Source organism: Vidua chalybeata, chromosome 1 (assembly GCF_026979565.1).
Source record: "Vidua chalybeata isolate OUT-0048 chromosome 1, bVidCha1 merged haplotype, whole genome shotgun sequence".
NCBI lineage: Eukaryota > Metazoa > Chordata > Aves > Passeriformes > Viduidae > Vidua > Vidua chalybeata.
In genome coordinates this window covers 110,897,536-110,923,984 of record NC_071530.1, presented here as the reverse complement: position 1 = coordinate 110,923,984, position 26,449 = coordinate 110,897,536, and the positions used below count along the sequence as shown (strand labels likewise).

General features: G+C 40.3%; 1 protein-coding gene and 1 long non-coding RNA gene across 22 annotated transcripts in view; one reads left to right on the top strand and one right to left on the bottom strand.

The window, feature by feature from the left end:
• The window catches only part of DTNA (dystrobrevin alpha), a 227,532-nt gene that overhangs the window by 51,280 nt on the left and 149,803 nt on the right, over window positions 1-26,449 (bottom strand). For 16 of the 21 annotated variants that reach the window (XR_008429855.1, XR_008429856.1, XM_053937820.1 and 13 more), the window contains 5 exons: window positions 16,781-16,994; window positions 9,522-9,607; window positions 7,865-8,019; window positions 3,501-3,606; window positions 1,341-1,507 (listed from right to left, as the gene is read on the bottom strand). Coding sequence is in view for 16 of the 21 variants with exons in the window: in XM_053937820.1 (XP_053793795.1) it covers window positions 1,341-1,507; window positions 3,501-3,606; window positions 7,865-8,019; window positions 9,522-9,607; window positions 16,781-16,994 (728 nt within the window). In the remaining 5 variants the exon portion in view is untranslated. The other 5 variants (XM_053937913.1, XM_053937930.1, XM_053937940.1 and 2 more) reach the window with 5 other exon arrangements.
• Window positions 1,448-8,867, top strand: LOC128785417 (uncharacterized). Its single transcript, XR_008429867.1, has 2 exons — window positions 1,448-1,527; window positions 8,624-8,867. It is a non-coding gene; the product is annotated as an uncharacterized LOC128785417 (long non-coding RNA).

Below are 26,449 nucleotides of genomic sequence, written 5' to 3'. Positions count from 1 at the left end.
CTGCACCCATAAACACTTCTAATCTGCATGGGGAGCTCAATAGTGATGCATTATGGAGAATGCTAATCAGGTTTGAACAAATGCTAATGAATGTTAGAGAAAGGCAACTTCAAACTTGAAACAAAACATTTGTTTCTGGCAAGGAAACATTTGAAAGCGCTAGGCATGTGGTCACATTTTTGTCTTCCACTGAGCAGAAATCTTAAGTTTTCCAATTACTTCCTACCTATAATTACACCTCACTGGCTACAGCAAAAAATGGATTTTATAGCACAAATTGCTGTTAGGAATGGAGTCTGAGCTACATAGTAGGCACTTTTCCTATTCAGATACTAAACTCCAGCCATTTGTGTCCATGCAACAAGCAGCAATTAGGACCCACAAAAACAATTACAGATGCAGGTCTGCTGGGATACAGTGCAGGGCTGTATAACTGGCATACAGAGCAAACCATGTCCAATTTAACCCTTGCCTGTTCCATCAACAGAAAACCAGACATTTTTAAAGTATTAAAATTCAGAACTTTGTTAAATAATAAACTCAAAGTACCATAAAAATGGGAACTTTTGCTGTATGCATAATTTTCCTTTTTTTTTTAACAGTATACTTTTGAAATGTTTGAGATTAATTAGGTATTTTTTGCTGATGTCTGTGTTCGAATCCTGAAGGATTTTTTAACCAAGGGGTGCAACTGGGGCTTTGCTCCAGTCCATGGAAAGCTGAGTCCCCAAGTCTCATGCCCTTCAGGGAAGGTTAAGGTTCCAGCAGCTGTTGATACTTCCCTTTCAGCTTAGGAAAAACACTGCATTATTTTGATTAACAACAAAAAGACTGAAGCGAGCTTTTCTCTATAGTAAACACTACTGTGGATCTAAGCCTGTGACCACGCTCAAATCTACAGTGCCAGGATCATCCCAAATGCTACGCATATGCTGCAGCCACTCAACTGAAAATATTGATGAATGAGCATTAAGTATTCATCATTTCATTTACACGTAGCCAAATAGAGCAAGCCAATGACAATTTTACCATGAATCCTGTGGGAACGGGAGAAGCTGCCATGAGCCTGCTGCCCTGCTGCCAGCCCCTCCTGCGCTGCCCTCCCCGCGGCACGCACCGTCACAGGCACCCCAGATCCTCACCCAGAAAAGGCCATTCCCACCTCCACGCTCTCCCGATGGCTCCCAAGGCCGGAGCCTCCCAGACAGGGTCACTAATCCAAAGTGCCAGCCTGGCTCCCAGCTTGCCTGAGCCAGACAGCTGCCCAGAGCTGTGGCTGGGGGCTTCTCTGATGGCTGGAGGGCAAAGCAGTCTGCAGCGAGGCAGGAGCCTTTCCTTACCCATGACGTGTACTCTTTCATTTGGTGCTGGTTGCTGTGGGAACCGCTGGCATGGCCCCTCCAGAAGCAGTCCTGACAGAGCTGGTAATTGTGACACTGCTGGCAGCGGTAGCGAAACCCCATCATGCTCTCGCTGTGGCAGTAGGAACACTCGACGGGGTGGAAGACTGTGCGGGAGAAAGAAATGGTGAGCCAAAAAACAAAACAAAGAAATGCCCAGAAAAAGTTTATGGACAAACCCCAAACTGAAGGGTGTTCCCTTCTTTGTTTAAAGCAATCTGCGGCGTTTGATGCTGCCGACAGCCCTGACCTGAGAAAATACAGCAACCTGTGCTAAGCCACGGGCAACATTGGGCACTAAGCCCTTCTTCACTTCTGAGCTGGTATCCATCCATACCTCCTGCTCACAGCAGCAAAAAAAAAGTTTGTGTTCAGTGTTCAGTGTCTAACCGAATACATGACAGAATACAGAGGAGGGCCACGAAGATAAGGGTTCTCCTATGAGGGCAGGCTGAAAGAGTTTTTCAGCCTGGAGAAGAGAAAGCTCCAGGGAGTCCTTAGAGCAGCCTTCCTGTACCTAAAGGGGCTAAAAGAGAGCTGGAGAGGGACTTTTGTCAAGGGCGTGTAGGGATAGGACAAGGGGGAATGGGTTCACAGAAGGAAGCTAAGTTTAGATTAGGTATTAGCAAGAAAATCTCTGCAGTGAGGATGATGAGTCAGTGGATTGAGTTGTCGGAAGAAGTTGTGGATGAGCCACCCCTGGAAGTGTTCAAGGCCAGGCTCGATGGGGCTCTGAGCAACCTGGTCTAGTGGAAGATGTCCCTGCTGGGGAGTTGGAATTGCATGATCTTTAAGGTCCCTTTCAACCCAAACTATTCTATGACAGAGGAAATTTCTATGTGGGAAAATCCACTGCAGCTGCACCACTGGGAGAAGCTGAATGTTTTGTTGTGCTTTAAGCAGCTGAAGTGAGGCATCTTGGAGGAAAAGTCAAACTTAGCTACATGACTACTAAAAGGATGAAAGTGTACTTAGATGTGTTATTGTCTTTTAATTATTGCTTTCTCATCTGTACAAGTGGTGTCATTTAGGTACCTATATATGGAGTTGAACATGTAGCTTTGGATGTCCAGATTTGTAAAGCTGGCCTTTGGAGGGACCTGTTCTCTGTTCAGAAGCAGATAGTGACAAGGAGGCAAGTCACTGAGGATGCTAAAGCACCAACTGAGATATTTGGAAGCACGTTCCAGGCAATACTGCTATTTCTGTTCCTCTTTCCTTGCTACAGCATGTACCCAATTTACCGCAGGGTACTGAACATCCCCTTGTTCCCAAGCACCCTCTGCCTTTCTGTCATAAGGTTCAGTCTGGGAAAATTTGGATCACTGCTGAATGTGTCAGGGGTTTAATTCCTTGCCAGACTTTTGCAGCAGGAAGGGTTTCTGCTCTAGGCTAGGAAACACTGTGAAACTAGTGAGGGACAGAGATGGATGACAAGAGCTTGAGCAAGGTGGGATAGATAGGTTGCTCTGTAGCCAAAAAGGACTTTGGGAACATCACCTTACCCACCTTGGTGGCTTTCCGTGGAAGAGGGATTTCTGTTCCTGTTTAGCACAGGAACACTTACAACTTTTCCTCCTTTTCCTTTTATCACCAAAAATGGATGCACACCATCCACAGGGAACTTCCTTTTCAGAGGATATGGTCTGGCAGTGTAGACTTAGGAGTAGATCCCTCCTAAGGACCTTTTGGCTGGTGTTTTGCACTGCACTGACATCTCCTGCCAGGAATACTGTATGAACGGAAACTGCCAAGCTGCTCCCTCTCTGCTGCCATATGTCATAGCTAATAAAAGTTGTGGTCTTGATAGTTTACCAAATATAAGTGTATGAATGGATGAAGTCCTATTGCTCTTTGCTTATCCAGAGCACAGGAAGAGACACGATCAGGTTAACTTCCTGAGCACAGCAAAATTTAAGCCATGTTCCTGGCTGAATGACCAACAGACTTCTTCAAATATTTTACCAGTCACTGTAAAAATAGCACATGGAGTCAATGAACCCAGTACAGTAGCTTTTACAAAACCATCTACAGAGTGTGAAAATCATCACACCAAAGTTTATTCTTGTAACCGTGTTTTGGCAGCGTCTCTTTACTTACCATTTTCAACATTTGCCAGTCGATGCAGAAGTGGTAACCACACTAGACACTGTGGCGGGGGATCAGACATGAGAGTATCCAAGAAAGTGTTTAATGTGACTTTTTTCTGCTCAAACAAGCAAACAAACATGCACAAAAAAATCAGTAATTAGACATCGCAAAATTATTTCATCTTGTCTCTACAGAAACACTTCAGAAGAAGTTTCAAACACTGTTTGCCTGTAATCCTGATTTACTGAAAAGAACAAGTGATACTAGCAAAGCTTTTCCAGACTATTTTTAGTCGGTACAATGATAAAACTGATGACTAGAAGTCATTCTCAAAAGGCTGGGTTGGAGACACTTAGCTCCCACTCACTTCCAGACTCTTTTCTAGAGTCACTGCCTGAAGATGCTTTGTGGTTAAGGGTGGTATTCAACTCTGCATGTTCTCATCTGTTTTGAGTATTGTGTGACAAGTACAAGTGCATGTAGGCTATCACTGTGTATGACCAATTCTCAAATGAAAAGTCACTGCTGTCGGTACTCGAAAAAAGAAAATGAGAGAAAATACTGGCAAAGGACTACAAATTAGAAAGAAATATAGAATAAGGAGAGAACACTGCAGGCAATTTGTTGCTGTAATTTAAGAAACTTTGCTTGTCTAAGGAGCAATGGCAACTAGTTATAGGTGAGCTCTGATTGTGGGATGTCAAGATTGCATATGTTCAGGGACTGCAACTGCTCCTGAACTCTTCACGCCTTTAAGCCCCCTTAAATTTCAAAGAAATTTAAACTCTAAGATATCCCTGTTGATTTTAAAAATGCAATCTAGGGCCTTAAATTTCTTAGGTGTCTGGAAAAAGAAATCATAAATCTTAGATCATTTGCTTTTTCAATCAGCAAATGAGCCTTCCTTAAATAAAATTTAAGATGCAAAAATATTGAGTCCTGCTGAGAATATATGTAGATATATTTTATAGACATACATATTTAAGTAGTATCCCCATATCCAAAGGGATGGCTAAATTTTCATATCTGATTGCATAAGCTGCTGCTTCAACTTGCTAAAGAACTATGGTTACCCCATGAGAAAATTGAGCAGCAGTTATGCAGTGACATGTATCGTCTCTGTGTGTTGTGGAATTCTTTTCAGAGCTGAGATTTCCAGATGGAGTATCTGTGCTCCATTTATACACAATTACCACCAGATGTAAATAAAAACATTACTTCTCTTATACACTGACGGATCAATGGAAATCTCACACTGCAACAGCCTCGGGGATGAAACACAGCAAGATATTTGGAAATATATAAAGATGTTTGTCCATAGGAGAAAATACCTCAGGCTACAGTGAAAATGGGCTTGATTCTTTAATGAACAAAAAATAGCCAGAATATGAGCTCTAAATCTCACTGGAATACTACCTTTTCCCACAATAACTGCAGTGTGAAAGTCCAGTCAAACACTACCACCTGCTTGTTGTATGAATTATCTTCCCAGCCATGGAGAGTAGATAATCACTTCCCAAATAAGCATCCTATGCTGTAAGCATCAGCTCAGAGAAAAGGATCTTTCTTTTGGGGATGTGGATTTCTTTTTCTGCTGTGGATGCTTGGCACAGCTGTGCTGACCAATGCTGCCAGTAAATGTCTGTGTTGTCTGCAGCAGAACTTGAGAGCATAGGGGGAAAAAAAGGTAGAAGGAAGCCCAGGAATGGAAAGGACCTCCAGTGCCCCATTACTGCAGAGCTGAGTAGCCTTAGATCTTCCCTCTGCTCTTGAAGGGATACACACAACCAGTCTAACAAGCAAATAGATGAGGAAACAATAACAGCTCTTCCACGATGCAGTGGGCTTTTGAAAGCAGCTGTAACTTTAAAATCTGATTGGCACCAAATAAGGCAATGACAGCTTTATGGCCAAACTGCTCTGGTGATCACTGATTTTATGGATTAGAGAAAAAAGCAGTGTCCCTTAAAAGGACACTATCAGAGCAATTTCCATACATTTTCCTCCTGCAATTTTCTTTCAGCTGCTGGGAAAGTTTAAACTGAAAGCTGTTTTCTAAATATACACTACACACAGATGGAGTCTAGGTTTGTGGAATAACACTTAGACAAGTGCTAAGAAAATGCAGTTAGCGTCTATCTTTTTAGTTTGGGGTAATTTTTTTTCAAAAAAAGTGTTTTTTACAATAATAACAATACTGTTTAAAACAAGTACAGTATAACATCATATCAATCCTACCTATGGAGGGTATATAATATTTCCTATGGGGGAAAGTGGTGATGATAAAACTCCTTTTTGAGCCACAGATTTGTATTCTGAAACATTAAGTCACTTGCTCCAGCAATTGGGCATTTCTGTCCCACAACTTTGCTGATGAGGAAACACTCTTGTTTCTACCTTGAATAAACATTCAATCTAGCAGTAGTTCACCGGCAGAGGAAAATACATGGTTAGATCAAGTAAACCAGTAGAATTTGGAATAATAAAACATTTCTGCAAAAGGAAAAACCCTTTCAGATGTAAACTGAATGGATTTGACACCATAACCAGATAATTCCCAGAATTTTTTATTTCCCTGAAATTGAAGAATCTCTATATATCAGAGAGTTGAAAGGCTTCTGGTAAGCAAAAGTGACCCATTGTGAGAATGAGTGAGAGTGCCAAACTTATTCCAAGCTATCAACTTCTGATAATGCTACATGCGATATAAGAGAAAGAATGACTTGTGTGTGACTAAGACTGTAAGTACCATTTATCATGATATCATCAAGATCTGAATTTCATTTCAAAACTCTTGTTCATCCCTAGTGAGGATGTAATGAGAACTACATAAAGTTAATTTAAGTGAAATATCAGACTAGATTTACAAGAGTTGGCTGCCTCCAGATGCAAAACAGCAGCTTTGTAAACCTGCTGTGTATCTACATCAGTCAGAGACTTAACTCTTGTTAGCTCTAAGTGCAGCTTGTAAACAAAACCATCTAATGCCTGCTTGAAGATGCTGTTTCTAAAGGTACCTTAATGCATCTGGTCCACTCAGATGGATACATTCTCAAAGCAAGTGCCATTTCTGATGGCTACTGAGATAAAAAATGAGGCCTGAATTAAATTTTTTCAGGAAAAGAAATTCCTTTTTTTTATCTATAATAACAGCATGTCCAACATGCAAAGCTTGAATACCCTGTTCCCATGCAAGAGCATTCTTTCATTCTTTTAACACAAAACTACCAGAAGTCACTTCAACATGTAAATTCGTCAACATAAGATGAAGTGCTGTTTTAAGTCTCCCTCTGTGAAACAAGACTAGTTTCACATATGCAAACATTACCATTTAAAATGAATTGGGAGATGACTCAATAAATTAATTTCAGCATCTTTTGGTTGACTGGAGTGCCTATTGATTAGTGATGAAACTGAGAGAATACAAAAAATTAGACTCTATTTTGCATGAAAATGACACTATTCCTGCTCCATTGAACTTACTTGTTCAACAGTATTCAGTTAGCAAATGCAAGGATAAAGAGAAGGAAAATACAACTTTATTTCTAACATTGTCCCAGTTCCAGCATATTCCCTTACTACATATGTATGGAATTATATATGTGTGTATATATGTATATATTATTATATATATATCTGGCAAGAGCCAGAGGAATTGTCCCTTTCTCCACTGGAGAATTGGACAACCAGCCACAATTACAGAATCTTCTGAAGTGCTATGTATTAGCTGAAGCCAATGTGCTGTACTCAGTGTACCTATGGCATCTTTTGAGTTGCAGAAAAATCTTGTATTTTCTTCAGGATAAATTCATTGCTTTCCTGACTCTATCTCACTGGTGTTATTGGTAAGAGACTAGGGATTTTCTAATACATACTGACTACCACTTACAAAAGAGTTTTAAGGTGATTTTTTTCTCACTCCTAAACTTGTGTCTATCACTAGAAAAATCTGAAGTTTGATTTTTTTTGGTGGAACTTCAGCTTTGTATGCAGAAGTTAGTCTTCTGTATGCTTATGCCAACACCAACTAAGTGGAGTGGAGGACTGCATATCTTGGAGTATAAATATATATAATACCTAAAGGTATATATGTAATTGGTGCTTAAATTAGGAAGTTCCCTAATTTAGGAACATAAGTCAAGATCCTGCTCTGAATCACGTTTTGACTAAACCTCTCTCTTCATGGTTATATGGGGAACCTATGGAGACCAGCTTCCTGTTGAAGGCACCAAACCTACACACCAGAAATCAGCGGAGTGGACCTTCCCCTCATCCAGCTCTGTGTTTCCTGGGCAAATATGCACCTATGTGTAAGACAGGAAGAGTCTTGGCCTGCTGAGAGGGGTGATTGAGACCCTGTGCCCTTCATTTACCTGTTGTGAGAAACAGGATTTTGCTGACTGCTCCGTGTAACCAAATGAAGGCCCCTCGAAGACAGCGGTGGGCAGCTTGAGAACCTCGCGCAGAAACATGTCGTACCTGCCATAAACCATAACCCCGCTGGAGTCAGAAATCATGGAGAAAATATCTGAGGGGGGAAAAGAGAAGGAAAGAACAAAGCAGCTTCAGTGTGAGCTACAGATTTGCTCTGAGTTCAGTATCATCTGTTTTGAAAGAGAAGCAGCAAACATGTTTGGCTTATGGAAACCTCCGTTATTACTGCATCTTTATTTCTGACTTCTTTCAATAGAGAACAAGAAGAATTATTTGCATATTAAGAAGTAGCTGATTTTAATACTAAAATAGTTCTGATTTGTTTTTCTTTGTGCATGGTCATTTTTAAGGAAAGTCTGATGCATGGCATGAGGCAGTAATTTAATCAGATAAGAAAGCTTTGATTTGACAAGATACGCTACATCAGCTTTTTGCCTACTGCCAGTTTACCATGTCAAATCAGAATCTTGACAATGGGTTCATTAAGTCAGTTATTATTGTCTTGGACAGGACACATAAAGCAATGAAGGTCTTGCCAATGTGTTATTTTTCACTCTTCCCCCTTTCTTATGTATAAAAATATCACACTTTTATTATTGCAGTGATGTCAGTTTGTCAGCCCTTACTTCTCCACTTGTTTAAAATTATCCTCTGCTTAGCAGGAGATCTCTGACTCAAGAACATTTATTGTTTTTCAGGCTGTCATGTCAGCTGCTTCATTTCCAGGAACCTGGAAGGGAAATTCTGACAACAGGACTCCGGGATTGCTGACCCAAAAAATCATCACTGTACTTCAGTCCTCCACTGGATGGACCCAGTTCCTATTCTTAAAGCAGCTTAGGGAACAAATGGTGCTCAATTTATAATTTGTAACTTTAGCTCAGTCTGTATTTGAGTTTCTACATAGAAATAGTACATTAAAAAATGGCACTAAATCTGGAAGACTGAATCAGCACTTGGGATTTCTACTTCTCTACTCTAAACAACTGTGGTCTGTAAACTCAGTTTTCTTGAGGTCAGATAGAAGGCTCAGTGGAAACTGAAGGTTTTTGGTCAAAAAGTCTAGAAAATGGTGTTCTGGACCTGACATCATATGACTAAACAGAAAGTCTTCCATTGCAGCTACAAGTAAACGATGTATTTGCTATTGGGGAACTGGGAATAAATCCTACAAAATGAGAATCTGTTCACCAAAATACATAGCATAGGAATGCCCTGTGGAAGAAAATATAAATAGTACATAAATATATTTGTCTTCTATGTGTGAAAAGACATAGATGTTATTAAAAATAATCAGAAGAAAATGTTAAATTATATTTCATGATATTGAGGCACTTATTTGTACTCCGCATTCAATAACCCCAATGGAAAAAAAATAATATCCACCAATAATAACTATTGAAGTTATGCAATTTGTCCTTAAAAACCTCAGTGTGAAGTTCAACCAAACATGTAGTGGGATTTACTTAGAGATATACATAGGGCAACTCCCAAATCCAGCCAAGGAACTGTAGTTTATCCTAATTCCCTCTTTTCTATTTGTACTGTTAATTCTCCAACAATAACAATTTTTAACAGGTAAAAAATATCACTTACATCTTAATTTATCCATGATCTTTCCTCCACAAAGAGTTGCCAAGGCCATTTTGACAGCAAAAACGGAAATTTTACCATGTCCTTCCCTGTTCAAAAGTAGAATTTGACATATTTTACATGTCCATTTTATGAGAATCTGTTCGATTAAAATGCATATTTCTGACATCACTTACTGTAATACAGGACATATGTGGATTGACATACAGAGAAATAAGTCCTTTAAAAAGAAAGTTTGCTTTGTGGGAACACACATCAGTACACTGTTCTGTAAAGATCAGATTCATCTCAGAGCAGATTTATTATGTATATGAAGCTCAGTATTAAACTGTTGATCACATTATACACTACAGTGATAATTATTACTGCTATTTGTGATACAGTAGCACTGGGAGATCTAACACACTCATGGTTTCCCTATCCTAAGTGCTTTGGGAATTTTTTGGACCTAGAAGATTGCAAGTAAGTGAAAAAATCAGCACTGGGAACAAAAGTGAAAAAGCACACAGGGCTCACATCATTGCACAAACTTCATCTGTACCTGTCAGTAGGTCCTGACAATTGCCTTTTAAATGATACACCTGACCCCCAGGGACCTTGAAGAAGGACTTTACTGAAAAATGGGGAATATGCCTGCATCCAGAATGAGTGAAGGACATATGTTATGATATGGAAAAGAGTTTTGTCCCTGGTTTGTTCAAGGGGAGGCTGTACCTGGCTCTCTACTATCAATTCACAACGCATAAATGCTAATAAACCCCAAATTCACCCAAGAGTTTGTCTTGGGGCAAAAAGGCACATTGCCAACTCTTCCCCTAGCTGTCTTGAAGCATGCAATAGCTTAACTTTATTATTCCTCTCATTCCTCATTTTCCTTTTACAGCCATGATGGTTCGCAGTGATCACCTGCCATCACAGAAAACCTGGTTTATTTGAGCTGCGTTAAGTAAAACATGACTTCACACACTGCATGGCACACTTAGCCCCTAAAACACCTATCAGCCCCACTTTAGTTTTCAGCCCCAGTTTAGTGTTCAGCTCCTTTCCAAAGGTGAGAATGAACATGCTCTCCGAAGTTCATCTGCTTCTTAATGTTAATCTCTTAACACCCAAATGGTGAAATGTGTTTTTTCTTGGAATTTTCTGAATCTTACTGTAAGGCAGTAGGAGTCCAGAGTTGCACAAGAGCAACTTCTATCCATCATCCAAACTCTTTGGCATTACCTCACAGCTTCCCATGTGAATTAATGATATTACTTAATGACATCAGTGAGGACATGTCACCATGCTTTAGAAAAGAGACAACCAATATTTGTGAGATTAACAAAATTGCAGACATGTTTCCTTCTAAATTCTGTCAGGATTAATGATGTGGCTACATAATGAAGTTTTGTATAAGTTTTTGGAAATCAAGTTTCTGTGATCTTCAGTCTACTCTGCTAGGGAGCACAATGTTTATAAGGGATATCCTGTTTAATGTATGCAATCATGTCCTACATAGGATGGTCTAACTGCACTGGCAACAGTAGTATATAGAAATTTACCTCTTCATCAATATTTCTAAAATTACTCTGTTCATTGTTACTCATAATTTTAAGGAAGAAAATTGCATCTGATCAGAACTAAAAGATGAATTGACTCTGGAAAGACATGGAACCTGTGACTGTGCCTCTTTCTCTGCTAATCCCAAACCAGACTAATGCAGTAAAAATAAATGTAAGACAGACATGAATGGTATACTCACATCTGTACACTGATGCATGCTACATGCTTCACTGCTATGTTCACTATATCACTCAGACATTAGAAAATGAATCATTTCCCTAAGCTTGACTAGCTAATAATTTTTAAAGTTCATTGAATTAGATTTAGTTCTACATCAGTGTAACCCATAATTCTAAATATAAATTCTAATTATCCTTTCCACTCATTTAAAATTCTGCTTTTTGCCAGAAAATCAACTGGAAATACAAGCAAAAAGTAATTAATTCACTATTTCAGTATTTAAGAAAGAAATATTTACTGTGTTCTTTAATACTGACTTTTGTGTACACTTTTTCACTACATGAGTTCCCTTTGACTGGCTTCATAAGATTAAAATCACAGCAGAGGAATTTCCAGACTTCTGTACTCCCATTCTTTGTTGATTGGGTTCTGATTTGTGTAAACCAGACTTAGCACTGTTATGGCTGAGAATGTGATCCTTTTGTATTCTTTTTGTGCATGTTGCCCTTTAGACCCTTAGGAATTTTTCTGCACTGTTTCATCATGAGGTTTCCATCTGCCTTTAAAAGAGTCATTATATTAAAAAAAAAAAAAAAAAACCAAAACAGCTAAGTAGAAGCAATGGCATTATTAAGAAGCAATGGAAGATTTAGAGATTAAAAAAAATGTGGAAGTGCTTCAGATTTAGATTATTTTTCCCAGGAGGTTTAGTTACATTTACTAATAGAATTATATTTTTGCATGGCAGACACGTCTCAACTTGGCTTCAGCTTTCCACCCTAGAGCCACTGGCTTTCCCCATATTCAAATGGTTATGGAAGAGAAGAACAGAAAAAGAAAAGATGTAATTTATCTCTTCAGTCTCTCCATTTGACTTGATTCACTTTGACACTGTATTTTTTATCAGTCATTTGTATTCTTAAAAGCAACACAAGAGCCAGTATAAACCCAATTTGCCCTCCAAATATATATGTCTCTGTGTGTGTGTGCATATACACACATGCATATTTAAATACACATGACTGATGAGCAGACAGGGTAACAGGGCCTAAGACTCGCCAGTATCATTTGGATATCCAGAAGTGCCCTAAGATGTGTCTAAGCACTACAGATGCCCCTGACTGGCAGCACTGGGGCCTCACAGTGTTTGCTGTGCAAAAGCAAATGCTGAAGCAGTGGCTCATAGCAGCAGGAAGATCTTGGGAGAAGTCAGCGCTCCCTGAAAGCAGCTTTGGGCTGCCTAATGCAAAGAGAAATAAATTTTACTAGTGGAAACAGGAAATGACAGCAAATATTTTGATTTTATACTGCACTTTTCTTACTGAGCTTACTCTTCAGCAAGAAGCATAAATGGTATCAAAAGCAAACCTTGAAGCTGATGTGCACTTAACAACAATACATGATGGAGTACTTAGGAAAGATGATGACCAGGGTTGAAGGTTATCTCCTGCTGCTTGGGGAAAAAAAGCCAAAAAATTATACATGCTTTTAGACACCAGAGCAGCACTGCACAGCTACAGAGAGAGACAGCCTGTCCCCAGAGCAAGGAAATCCCACAGACTGCCTGAAAAAATCCACAGACCATACAAGGCTGAGTCCAGCTCCAGGGCCTGATTTTGCCCGTTGGGTCACCAAGGAGAGTGGTACCAGATAGATGACACTGTCATTTGTCAGGATCTCTAGCAACACCCATACTGAGACAGCCATATGGTGGGGAAAGCCATCAAGAAATGACATTGCATCTTTAGAAACAGCAAATGTGTCCCATGAAAAGGACATTGAGAAAATACCATTTCTCTCACTAATGGGGCTTAAGTGGTGCTCCTCCAATACTTTAAGGTATATTTTGCAAAAGTAACAGAAGTTCTTCAGTTATTGGTTACTACCCACTGTAATCAAGGCAGTAAATTCTGAAATGTCAGAGGCTGTAATGACAAATTCCCATTTTCACAACGAGGTTTTAGAGATGAAATTTTATTGACATTTAGCAAGATTCTTTCATGTAGGAGAGCAAAATGCATAACGTCCAAATCTCTGAAATGCATTTTTTTGCTGGACTTCCTTTGTAAATGCCTCTGTGGCTTTCAATGAGTAGCAAAGGTGGAAAAGAGAGGGAATTAAACACTTTACTGTTCTGAATAGATGAATGAACAAGAAGTTGTATTTCCAAAATGGATATTGATCATCTTTATATACTGAAATCAGTACAATTCAAATGTTCATTTGATTAAAGAAGGGCAGGAATATTTCCTCATTTCTCTGTAGAAGTCAAGCCCCCCCCAGCCAGGCAAGGTCTGTTTCATAGCCCAGGACCCACAACTCCATTCATATGACAGTGTATGTCAAGGAACAGAGAAAATTCAGCTATCTTCTTATCAGTTAAACTTTGCAGCAGGAATAGCTGGAGATGATCTAACACAGAATATTTCACACTCTGTTTAAAAGGAGTTTTTTGGAGAACAACTCGACTGAATGAGGCTGACATTCCACCTTGCTGCCTAGGCTTTGACCCCAGCCTGGGAGGAATTTTTCAGAGAGGTTTGTACTTGTCAACTTTTTACAGAGTACTTGGTGTAAGGAAGTGAAGGAAGTGTGCTATTGTTTCATAAAGCCAGTTAATCACCTTAGACCTTGAAGCAAAAGCTATTGCCTAATTTTAACCTGTGGTTAAAAATGTAGATCAGGCATTTTTCTGTCTAGCTTTTTTTAAAGTCTGACCACCTCATTCTGCTCACTGGTTTTGGTCTGTCAGGCTCATCTACCATATGATGCTGACTTCCACACACTAATGACAAATTAATTGGAGAAGTATTTCTGTTTGTGAATTTTGAATTTGTTGACTTGCAGTTTTATAAGGTTGTACTTTAGTTTACTCTTGGCAGCACGAAGGAACATCCCATTCAGTCTCACATGAAATTCTATACACTGTAATTTTTCCCCACTTTTTCTCCTTTTAGCAGAGAAATATAATTATCTGTGGGCCTAATGAATCCCCAAGGCCATAAAAAACTCATAAAAAAAGGGGATGTAAGCTCAGCACCGGCACTGGCTAAGTTGGCCCACATGCCATGGCAGCACACTGTGGTCCTTTTGTGTTTTGCTAGCCAAGTTTTAGCTCCTGAGAATACATCTGTATTGCAGGCCTAAGGAAACACTCCTTGCCAGAGGGCAGAGAAACCTGCCAGGATTTCAGCAGGCTATAAAAGATGGAAGAGGCTCTGTTTAAAGTTTGGAGGATCTTCAGCCAGTACAGTACACAAAGAGCAACATATATATTAACTAGAAGTAAATAAATGAGACAGTGGCAGGCTTATTAAGATTTTAAAACATGAAATAACTTGTCCCTTCTGGTCCTTTCATATACATTAGGTCACAGACTCCATTTCTCCACTTTCTTTGGATTCCAAATTGGACATGAAAAACTGCACCACCTTCTCTGGACCTGCAGCACCTTGCACTTGGCCTTGCTGAACCTCATGAGGACATTCCCATGGGCCCATTTCTCCAGCCAGCTGAGTCCCTCTGGATAGCCTGCAAAGCATTGCTTCTGTCTGAACATGAGACCACAAGACAAGTCCTTGCTCCTATTTCCACCAGCTTCTAACTTTCATTAGAGAATGACCTTTCTGCTGCTCTGGAGGGGAGAGAAAGGAGCCACACGGGAAGCAGAGACAGCAGCTCTGGTTAGACCCCAGCAGCTCTCACACTGTCCCTGTGGCATGTAGAGCCACCTCCCTCCCTCTGTTTCCCAGAAACCAAGAAACCTGAACCACCAGTGACTGCTAAACCAATATCCAACACAAAACTTCAATGATGAGTCATACTAAAGTGTAGGGCACATTTTGAGAATCAGATGCTTAACTGGTATGTCTTTATTTGTGACAGGTGTCTAGACTTCCATTACAGTACAGAGAGACCTAGCTGACATCGATCTCCATGAAACCTGAACTTAGGTATCTCAGGTTGCACATGGACCTCATCTCATATGTTTGGTGAATTTAATATGGAGTGATAGGCAGCTAGTCTCTATCTCTGACCTCAGAGCTGGGAGCCTCTTCCTAAGGATTCCTTGAGTGTTTCTGCCTTCTGGGAAGTGTATCCCATGTACTACACTCAGAGGCAGCACAACAGACTGAGCTGCTGCTTGACTAATGGAGTGAGTGAGGGTCACAGCTTCCTTACCCCAGGGGGATCCTGATGGGATCCCCAACATGGGATGTTTTCAGGGGAAGCAAAACCTTACTCCCCTAAAAATATTCTGATTCCCTCCAGGGGACTAAATTCCTCTACTCCATTATGCTGCAAGTAGCTGTGCTGTGTAGTTGAGATTGTTACCCCTTTACAGCGAGCTACAAAATAAGCACAGTATCAGAGGTCTTGGTTCCACAGACCAAGGGTCTTTGGTCTTTCCATATATTTACCAGCCAGGAAGCAGTTTACTTGTGGCATGCAGCAATAAATGCATCTGGTCATTTCCAGCATCCTTTACTGTGCTTGTCACAGCCACAATGGTATGAATTAAAATGCCTGTTCCTTCTTTTATTGCCCTTGAGGGGAGGAAAATATTCTTGAAGGCTATGATTTCACAATGGATTGGCTTTTCTTCCTCTCAGAGGGGCAGGAGGAGAGGTTGAGTGCAGCCTTCTCATGTGGAACACCTACTTTTCCTCCCTGTTGCCATGGCAACCGAGCCACGGGCTGGTCTGGCACTGAGAGGTGCTCAATGACACCCAGAACCAGGGCAGCGAGAGAGAGGACTGGGAAGAGACAGGGGAAGCATCTTTATTTTAATGTTTTATGGCCAGTGTTTTCTGCTGATGAATTTTCAAAAAATAAGCCATAAAGCGACAACATCTGCACCTGTCAGACTTAAATGCTGTTCTCCAATAACTCAGTTTTGAGGACTGCAAATATTGCAGCACAGGTTACCAACTATATATTCAGAAATTACAATAGATATACACAGAATAGTCATTACTGTAAGTGGTTTGCTCTGTCTCAAACTTGTTCTTTTTGTAATATGAATTCCATGCAGTAATAAACAACATGAATTTCATCACCTCCAGGTCTTTAATCCTATTTCTGTCATGGTCTCAAAATCATGCTGCACTGGCATGAGCCAGAAAAAAAAATTGCTTACAGCTGCAAGAACTTGCAGGGAAATGAGCTCTTTCAAAATAATGAGCTATTAACCCATGGCACTGCTGCAGAAGCATTGCAGTGGTGTCAGCCACTGGTGTGTCAATAAACAACAAGCCAAATTAGAAGCGCATGTGAATTTGTTTCTGTAGATAATTCTTCTTTGATATAAACTGGAACAAGTCTGAGTAGCTGGATGAAAACACAGTTGCGCAGAATTTGGCTCAAAAGAAAGGAAAGCAGAGGCCCTTAATTTAGGTTATCTCCCTAGTTAGCACTATTCACATGCTCATTATTTGGGACAGAATTGAGCCTGCTCAATTGATTTCAAGAGATATTTCTGGAGGAAGTAAAATCCTTCCAGCAGCTGGGAGAGGAGGGAGGAAAGGCAGACTTACGGATCAAAGGCCGCTAGCAGGAAGTTGAGCAGCAAGCTGATGGACTGCTCCACGTTGATCTGATGGGTCGTTGGCATCCGTTTGTTGAGCTGGTAGAAGATGGTTGAAATCACAGCTTCCAGGCGAGCCACGTTCAGTTCGATGCTGGGATCCAAGTTGTTCAGGGCGTTCTCCCGCAAGGCTTCGATCACATTCCAGATGTCCACCAGGTGCACTAGGGGACAGGACAGAAAGACTCAGATGGAAAAACGTCCTCCTGAAAGCAACTGAGGAAAAGAGTCACCTCCTCCCACGGGGTGGAGAATAACACAACCATGTACAATATGCTTCATGAATAATTAAATGAATTAATGTTCCACCACTGTATATTGAATCTGGTGGAGGAATGAGCAAATAAAATGGAAATCCGTTAATAAGCAAACAATATATTGATATTACTAGTTGTAATGAATACAACCTCAGCTTGGGAAATCATTCTTCATTATATAAAGTATTCAGATAAAAGTCTGTATTTTACAGAAATCACTGAAAGGTAAACATATACTAATTATTTTTCTGAACCATGCCTTTATGAATCCCCATTCAGAAATTACTCTTAGATATTAATTTGCATAGCAGATGGGCTTTTCAGAAGATCCTATGAATACTAAGTGCTTATCACATACCGATATTTTGAAAATTCTTTTCAGCAATTTGTATGGAAAGCAAAATATTTTACAGAAACAGAATTGTAATTGAGTCAGGGTACATTTAAACAAATAACACATAATGAAGTGATCTGAAAGTCATATTTTATATCTTCTAAATATAAATGATTTGTTAAATCTCTCTCTTTGATGAAGTCCTGGTCTAAGTTGAATTTGATGGGGCCTGTTTTTACCTACAAGGATAGCTTAAAGGACAATCTCTGGTCACCCTTCATATTGTAACCAAACAGAAATCTTGTTTGCAGAGCACTGTTATTGTGGCAGTATGATTGGCTTGCCATAGATTGCCATTTCCAGAAGGGGCACACTGTGCCAAAAATGAAGAAACCCCTACAATAATTTAAAAATTGGATTTAGTTCAAACCTGAACTCAAAGGTTCATTCTTCTATCTTAAGTATTACCTACTGTAATACTAAAGTGTCAATAAAAAACAAATCAGGAGGCTCAGGGTGCAAATTCTCTTTTTTTCACCAGACAAACTACAGCTCTTATTACACAGCATGGTGATATGTCTTATGATGTATCAAAAGCCATCTGTATGTGGAAGGAGATCCTTGTTTTTGTAGAGAGAGAAACTTAAATAGAATCCACCTCATTATATTTTACTTGATTGGTTTACAGGTTCTGTCTCAGACTGCAATGTGACATGATGGTCTGATGGCAGGGTAATGTAAGCTGATAGTAGATGGATGATGAAACGAGATACAGTCATTTTACTTAATCTAGAATTTTGCCCTATGATTGAGTTTCCCGTCTTTTGCCTCAGGAATAAATAGCCTCCAACACCCTGCTAACACATGTGTAAGCACAAAGAGGAAGATACACCATACAGATGAGTGGTAACAGTAGCAGCAACTACTTTAGGGACTAGACATGGCACTTTTCCACTTGCTGTTCCCTAGCAAATAACTGTGAAAACCTACAAGATACAGTTCCATTGTGACACAGAAGTATTTATTTTATCTTTGTATTAAAAGGAAACTACTATAGTCAAACTTGTATGCTGGCAGGTTATTTTCAAAATGTTACCCTGAATTAAGCTGATGTTTGCATGGCCAGGTTTTAGTAGCTGGGGGCTACAGGGGTGGCTTCTGTGAGAAGCTGCCAGAAGTTTCCCCATGTTTGGCAGAGCCAGTGTCAGCCAGCTCCAGGATGGACTCACTGCTGGCCAAGTCTGCACCATCCAGAGATGGTGGTAATGCCTCTGGGATAACATATTTAGGAAGAATTAAAAAAAAGGTTTTTGCACAGTTGTAATTAATGCCAAAGAATAGCAGGGTGGGAATATGTGAGAACAACAATTCTGCAGACAACAAGGTCAGTGGAGAAGAAGGAATAGGAGGTTCTCCAGGCACCAGAGCTGAGACTCCCCTGCAGCCTGTGGTGCAGCCCATGGTGATCCAGCTGTGCCCTGCAGCCCATGGACATCCAGGGGGATGCAGAGATCCACCTGCAGCGCCTGGAGGAGCTCACACCAGAGCAGGTGGATGCCTGAGAGGAAGCTGTGAGTCTTTAGGAGTCCTGTCCTAGAGAAGGGTCCTGGCAGGGATCTGAAAAACCTATGGAGAGAGGAACCCACGATAGAGCAGTGTCCTCATAGGACTTGTAACTCTGTGGGGGACCCATGCTGGAGCAGCCTGTCCCGGAAGGACTGCATCCTGTGAAAGAGTGACCTCCACTGCAGCAGTTTGTGGAGAAATGTAGTCCACAATGATGTTCTCCATGGAGAAGTTCATGGAGAACTGTCTCCTGTGGGAGGAACCCCAGGCTGGAGCAGGAGAAGGACTCCTCTCCCTGAGTAGCACTAGAATCAACCTCTAAGGAACTGACCATAATCCCCCTTCTCTGTCTCCCTGTGCCACTGAGACGGAGGAGGTAGAGCTTGTGAAGGAGGGAGGGTGGGGGAAAAGTGTTTTTAAGGTCTTGTTTTACTTCTCATTATCCTGCTCTGATTTTGTTAGTAATAAATTCAATTCATATGTTTAATTAGAATCTGTTTTGCCTGTGATGTTATTTGGTGGGTGATCTCTCTCTGTCCTTATCTCAACCCTTTGTTATATTTTCTCCCCCTTGACCATCTGCAGAGGGGAGTGATGTAGATGCTTTGGTGTGTGTCTGGCATAAAATCAGAGTCAACCCACTACAGCTTGGTGGGTGGAGTACACAATCTCTGAAGTCGTCTGTTTGTTTTCTGGCTGGTGGAAGAGCAACTTCCCCATAAAAAAATCTGGCATAGGTCTCAGATCCTTTTAATGCAGTCATTCCCATTCCCACTCACTCAGTTTTCACTGTCACAGAGGTGATCTGGATAAAGGGCAGATGAACGATCTCCAGGAAGACAGCTGGCACATAATAACTGACCCTTTCTGGGCAGCTTCTCCACATGGCTCAGAGGCCAGAGAATGGAGGAAGTCACCAGAAAGCAGGCCATTGTCTGGTCCAGGAGAGAAGGGTTAATGCGCATTCCACCACATAAGGCAGCCAAGGAAAGTACCAGAAGTACAGAGCAACATGCCAGAAGATGCAGGAACAGGCTGGACCACGTGCATGTATTTTGTGGTGGCATTAAGTGGGAAGGACAAGCAGAAAGTAGAAGGTGAAGTGGGATGTTTCCCTCAACGTCTATAGCCGTGCAGGTTTGTTGTTGGCCATGAGAGCTGTCTCTGGTCATTCAGACCACGCAGTGCTTCCACCAGCAGTTTTGCCAAGTTGGCTTCTGGTTATGTGTGCAAATCATCAAACATGAACTACAGAAAGGTAACAATGTGAGAAGTTACCAGGCATAACAAATTGCAAAAGAAAGAGTAATGCAATATTCAGATGTTCACCTTGACTTGAGCCTACACTAACAAGAGAGCAATCCAAGAAACAGGACAAAGAGGGGTACCAGCACTACAGACCAAGGCAGAAATTACTAGGACAACCTTATTATAAATACTGAATAAGGATGTAAAATCAGCAACATTAAAGGGACAGGCTGTTTACCTGGGAGTGCATGAGTGTGGTAGCAGAAAAAACCATGCGAGTGGAAAAGGGCAATTTGAAGGGTAACAAATCATGTAATCAGAACTGCTGGGGTACCTTTCAAGCAGCCTGTGCAGGATTTGTTTTGACCATACATGTACACTTCTGCAGTCACTGGAAACTGTGATGGGTTCCCTAACCTCGATAAAAGGTTACCCAGGGAGGAAGAACCAGATACCTGGACTCCCTAACAGTGAGAATTTCATGCTGTAATTAAGCTTCAATTGCTGTACCATAGTAGTGGAAAATTCTTGAATATGGTGGAAAAGAGCTGGCACTATGAATAAGGCTGAAACGGGGATTGGTGTTTTTATTCTTCTCATGATCTAGTACTGATACTGTCTGTCTGTCAGATTTTAATGTGGGTTTTTTTGTTTTGTTTTCCTACTGTTATTATATTTCTCATAACATAGTCATATACAGAGTTAGTTTTGATGATGGTCTTGGGAAAGAAAATATCCAGAGGCTAGCAGACATGGGACTAATAACATCAGTATACTAAACATATCTGAGAGAAAATTACTCTTTTTATTGTTAACTCTAACCTGAAAGCCTCATAATCTCTCCTGATGTTCATTGGTATGCCAGAAAGGTAGGGCACAAGACTAAGAAGATGACTTATTGGAAATTACACAGTTGTAAGAGTTCCCTACCCACTATGAAATATTAGTCTCAAGAAACTGCTGTGTATTTGTGCTATAAATAATTTTACTTGGTCTTTTTTTCTTTTCTCCAGAAACACTTTGGTTCCACTTGAAGCTGAATAAACAACAATCATACTGCACTATTTTGTTTTGCATTTTATTAATTAATTTTACATATATCTAAGAGGCTGGAAAGCAGTACTTCCTGGAGGAGGAGATGGAAGATGGACATGAGCCAGACATTTAACAAGAACTACTGAGTTTGAACACACCTGCTCAAATGTCTAGCTCAAAATCACAAGGACATTTTGTTAGGCTGCTGTACAGATGACTGAAGTCTCTGACCTTTACTCAAGTCAATTGTTACGGACAAGACTCATGCAGCTAAATTAAATGTAAAAAAACTAAGTGTCTACTGTTGACTGGTGACCAGGGCTCCCTCTCATGTCAGTGAAAGAAAAAAGCACCTTGAAGCATCTGCTGGGAGACAGGTGGAATGAGCAGTGCTTTGAATCTGCCCGTATTTCTTCACTTGACTACAGACAAAGGCTACAGCACCATGTTTGCATGAGACATGTAGCCTCAGAGCTGGTAAAGTTAACTGAGTTGAATCCCACACCTTCCTTTTTATTTTGTCTTTTTTAGTCTGACTACTACATGACCTAGAATAATTCAGGTTTTATATAAAATATGAATAATAAATACTTCAATCTGTATGAGCAGCTACCAGATCCTGTCATAGTCACTACGTTTTACACTGCATCACCTGACCTTGTGCAGACAACATTCAGGTGTATTGCCCTACTGATCACCTCAAATTCTATTATTTTTTAAGGTTACTTATACAGTAAGCAAACTTTTTTGTATTATATCATGCTGCCAAGTCAAACTGTCAATATTGGCAAAAGTAGAAGTAAAACACAGGTCTCTGCAAGCTCCACTCATTTCTACTAATACAAATTGATGCCTACAGCTAATGTGGTATCTGTATTCTGTTCAATGTAATAACAGCATGTCAACCTTGCAAACTTTGCATAAGCTTACATTCCTCACCTTCTCTTCTACCCATTTTTCATAGTACCTGTTATGCTCATTTATTTATTTATCCATCCCTGAGACTGTTTTAATCTCACTGAAGAAGGCATATCTCCTTACTGTGCACAACATGTCGTGCAATAAACCTGAAATCTGATTTCTACATGTTACATGATGCTAACAAGAAGAGTTTGCAGAATAACAAAGCAGCATATAAATGCAGGAGAGCTTTCTCTCTCCTAAAATCTGCCTTGAATTCTCTCAAGAGACTAAACCTCCCAAAGTTTGTTTTTAACCTCTAATTGCTGTTGTTGCTTTTGTTGCCTTGCCCACGTTTCCCACTGAAAAGTGAATTATGCCTCAGCATGTGAAAGATGCCCCCTTGGAATCAGATTTGGAAAACTAGAGAAATCTGTCAGTTGCTCCTTCAGATGATCACTATGCAGTAGGAGAAAAAGCTGCTTGTATCTAGTGCTTGTGTGGTATAAGGTTATCAAAAATCATGAAGCCCAGCCAACATTCATGGACCCTTCAGAAAGGCCTCACACTGTAAACAACACAGCTAGCCAGGTGTAGATCTCACTCATTTGCCTGATGTCTGAAAAAAAATGTAGACCATCTCCACAAGCAATTGCTAAACTACGTTTCCCTTTAGATTTTCTGTTCAGTGATCTCTGAAGTCACAGCTAAGCTAGAAATCTGCATTATTACATCTTCTATGGTGAACACTGTCTACTAATTTAACTTCTTACTTCTTAATATTTAAACAGCATCATAGAAGGTTTCACATTTGAGCATCCTCAGTAACAGACAGTGATTAGTGAACGTAAATAAAGCTCCATTTCCAGACAGAAGTGGGACAACGCAGATGAGGAGCATTACAGATGGCTGCCATTCACTCCACAGCAATCATTACCAAAAAATGCACTCTTTGAGATCACCTGGACTGGACTGCAGAGAATTAAGATTAATGCATGAAAATACACTCCAAATAGCAAATGTTATTTCCTTCAGTGGACTTCTTCAGCTGTTAAAGCAACATTTGGAGAGTGCCTGTTGCTGGTGCACTAAGACAGAACTGATCAGTCTCTCGGTGGAGGATGCAAAGGGGATGAAGATGGCTGGCTCAGTTTGAAAGGAGTTTTGTATTTTCCTCAAACTAAAAAGTTTTTAGATACCTTCAGGTCTTACATCCTGCCCTTCTGCCCTTACCTGTGTCCAGAATACCTTTTCCTTTCACATTTTACTACTTTTATACTGAAAGTGAGCAATTAGTAGTTACAGTACAGAATTCCATTACCTGAAATTCTGTCAACAGGTCAATTTGTGGAAGAGATGTACCCTGGATACATTTAGAGGAAACACAACTTAGCAATCTTACATTGCTTATTATACACACATATGTCAATTTTACTGATCTTGAGCCTCCCTCTTTCCTTCAGGCATTTTCTAGGCTCTTCATCTTCAAAAAACCAATGTACTTCTAATTTATTGTAACTAGTAACTTGAATTTATTTGCAATAAGCAATTTTCTGTTTGGTAGATGCAGTATCTTAATAGGCAAAATGAGAGAGAAGAGATGGACTACATTCCTTTTTTTCAACTCAAAGCAAAGAAATTAATATTTACTTATGCAGTGAAAAATGAATTCTTCTCTCCATCATGCAATTTATAATTATGGAAAGGCTCTGAGATACAGATAATCTTGGATATATCACTAATCTCAAAGGAGGCAGATTACTTCAAATATCAGCTGTCAAGAAATGATGTTGCCCTAAGCAAATATAAAAAAGAAAAAACTGCAGCAAAATTTATCTTCTAAGTAGTAAAAAAAAAATTAAAAATTTAAAAACAGTCTATGTATTTAAGCTTTGTGCTTAAGCTTTCCTACCATTAAATGGATCTACTTATCCAAAAATTCTCATCTGCCCTATTTAATTTTTTTTGTATTACACCCTATCTTTACAAAGTTATCTCTCCATTTATTACTAAATGAAGATGGAAGAGGAGATTATAATTAATCAAATACTGGAAGTGACTAAATCAGGTCTTTAACAATCAATTCAAATTTATTTAACATATAGTAGGTCTAAGTAAATATAAGTGAAACATATCCAAGTGATAGTTAGGAACAAAATTTCTCCTTGATATATTTTCCTTTGTTGGTGAATACAAGAAGAAATTTTAAATGAAATATTGGTTTAAATTATTTCCAAAATTTTATTATACATTTCATGAAGATTTTAGTCCAAAGCTCTTACACACATGCTTGAGTTTAAGCATACTTGTACTATCATTTGAAATCAATGGCACTTGACTGTATGTCAGGTATTTCAGGTGGATTTCATTAAAAGGGAAAGATTTATGCTTCCTTGTCTAGCAATCCTAAGAATACTATAAAATATGCTTATGCTAGACGATTCTTCTTTCTTTTTTTCATTAGAATCTATGAACCCATCACAAATTAGGGTATTGGAGCCATTTGTCATCGTCATTGCTAAGAAGGCCTGGGAAGTTATTCACATTTTCTGTTTGGACCCTTCTCTCCTGCTGCCAAGCAGGTAACAGAGGACTGACTGAGACATATTTTTTCCTCTAAACTACACCTGTTGGTGGCCAAGCTGCCCTTCAAATCAGTCAGCTGTAGTGTGATTACTGAAAGCTTTACCTCACATCCCACTGCCAAGCAGATCCAAGTGCCAGTGATGAAGGCTTGCCGTTTTTTTACACTCTCTGCATACCAAATTACATGAAAAAGAAAATGTACCGGGGTGTTCCTTCTGCTCAGGGCTAAAATGAGGTACTCTTTGGCAGGGTACATCTGGTGGCAGCTCTCACTTTACACAGTCTGGCACATCCAGACTGCTCATGGCTCAAATATCTGATATTAAGAAGAAACTCTTCACTGTGAGGTAGGTGAAGCACTGCAACAGGCTGCCCAGAGAAGCTGTGGATGACCCATTCCCTGGAAGTGTTCAAGGCCAGGATGGGGATGGGTCATCCCCATGTATGGGGATTTGAGCAACCTGGTCTAGAGGAAGGCATCTCTGCCCATAGAAGGGGATTAGAACTAGATGATCTTTAAGGTCCCTTTCAGCCCAAGACATTTTATGATTCTATGATCCAATGCAAGGGAGTAGAGAACATGGAGCCACACTCTTCTCAGGGATAGGACAGTGAAAGGACTGAGGGAAACATACACAAATTAAAATACAGGAAAGCGTTTAAATGTAAGAAGAAGGTTTTCCCTGTGAGGATTTCAGAACAGTGTGATATTGCCCAAAAAGGCTGTGGATTATATCCTTGAAAATAATCAAACCTGAACAAGACAAAACCCTGAGCAATCTTCTGTAGTTGACCCTGTTCTCTCCAGAAGTCCCTGCCAACTTCATTGATTCTGTGATGTCCCTGTTTGATCATGAACCTATACTGCAAAATCACAGTAACTTACTGGAAAGGAGTCAGTGCTGCCTCACTGACTTTTCTCTAAAATCATTACTCAAGTAAGCTGTGCTCCAAGGCCCTTCTCTAACACATGTGGCAAATAAAAAACCACAGAACCTACCCTGAGACCTCTTGAATGTTTGAGAAAGAGTCCTCCACATCCTCAAGAGGTTTTGTGTGAGGTGTACTGCGGACCTTCACAGCATTGTGCGTACTCGGGTATTCCCTTGAGCTTTCCCCTGAAGGCTGAGGGATTTCAGAGAGAGGCCATGGTTCCATTTAATTCCCTGTCAGCTGCATGCATTCCTCCTCCTCCTCACCTTTTTGCCTGTGCTGTGAGACTGCACAGGTGTGTGGTATGCCTTGGAAGCTGAAATAAGGCTATCCACTTCTACCTGCCCATCCCAGTGGTGAGGAGGAGTGCCTGGGTTAGGAACTAAACATTTAGACCAGCCAACAGAAGCAGATTTTTCCTCAACCAGTGTGCATGTGGAGTAAGACAGCTGCATTTGGACTCACTGGATTCACACAGATCACCTGTCCCAGTGATGCTACATGGGACAAGCAATGTCCCAACCTTCAGGAGCTGGGTTGTCTGTACATATGCCAGCCAGCTGCACCCTGCATGCACAGAAGACATTCCTGAGTGGGTGCCAAACCTGGCTGCTGGTTGTTTGGAATTCTGCAGGACACAATGTGTACAACTGAGGCAGTGAAAATTTAGGAAAAGCTTTAAAGGTTCCCCTGCCTGCATACCTGGGGTTGGCATCCTATTATAATCTACCTATGTTGTGCCCAGAAGGTAAAATGAGTT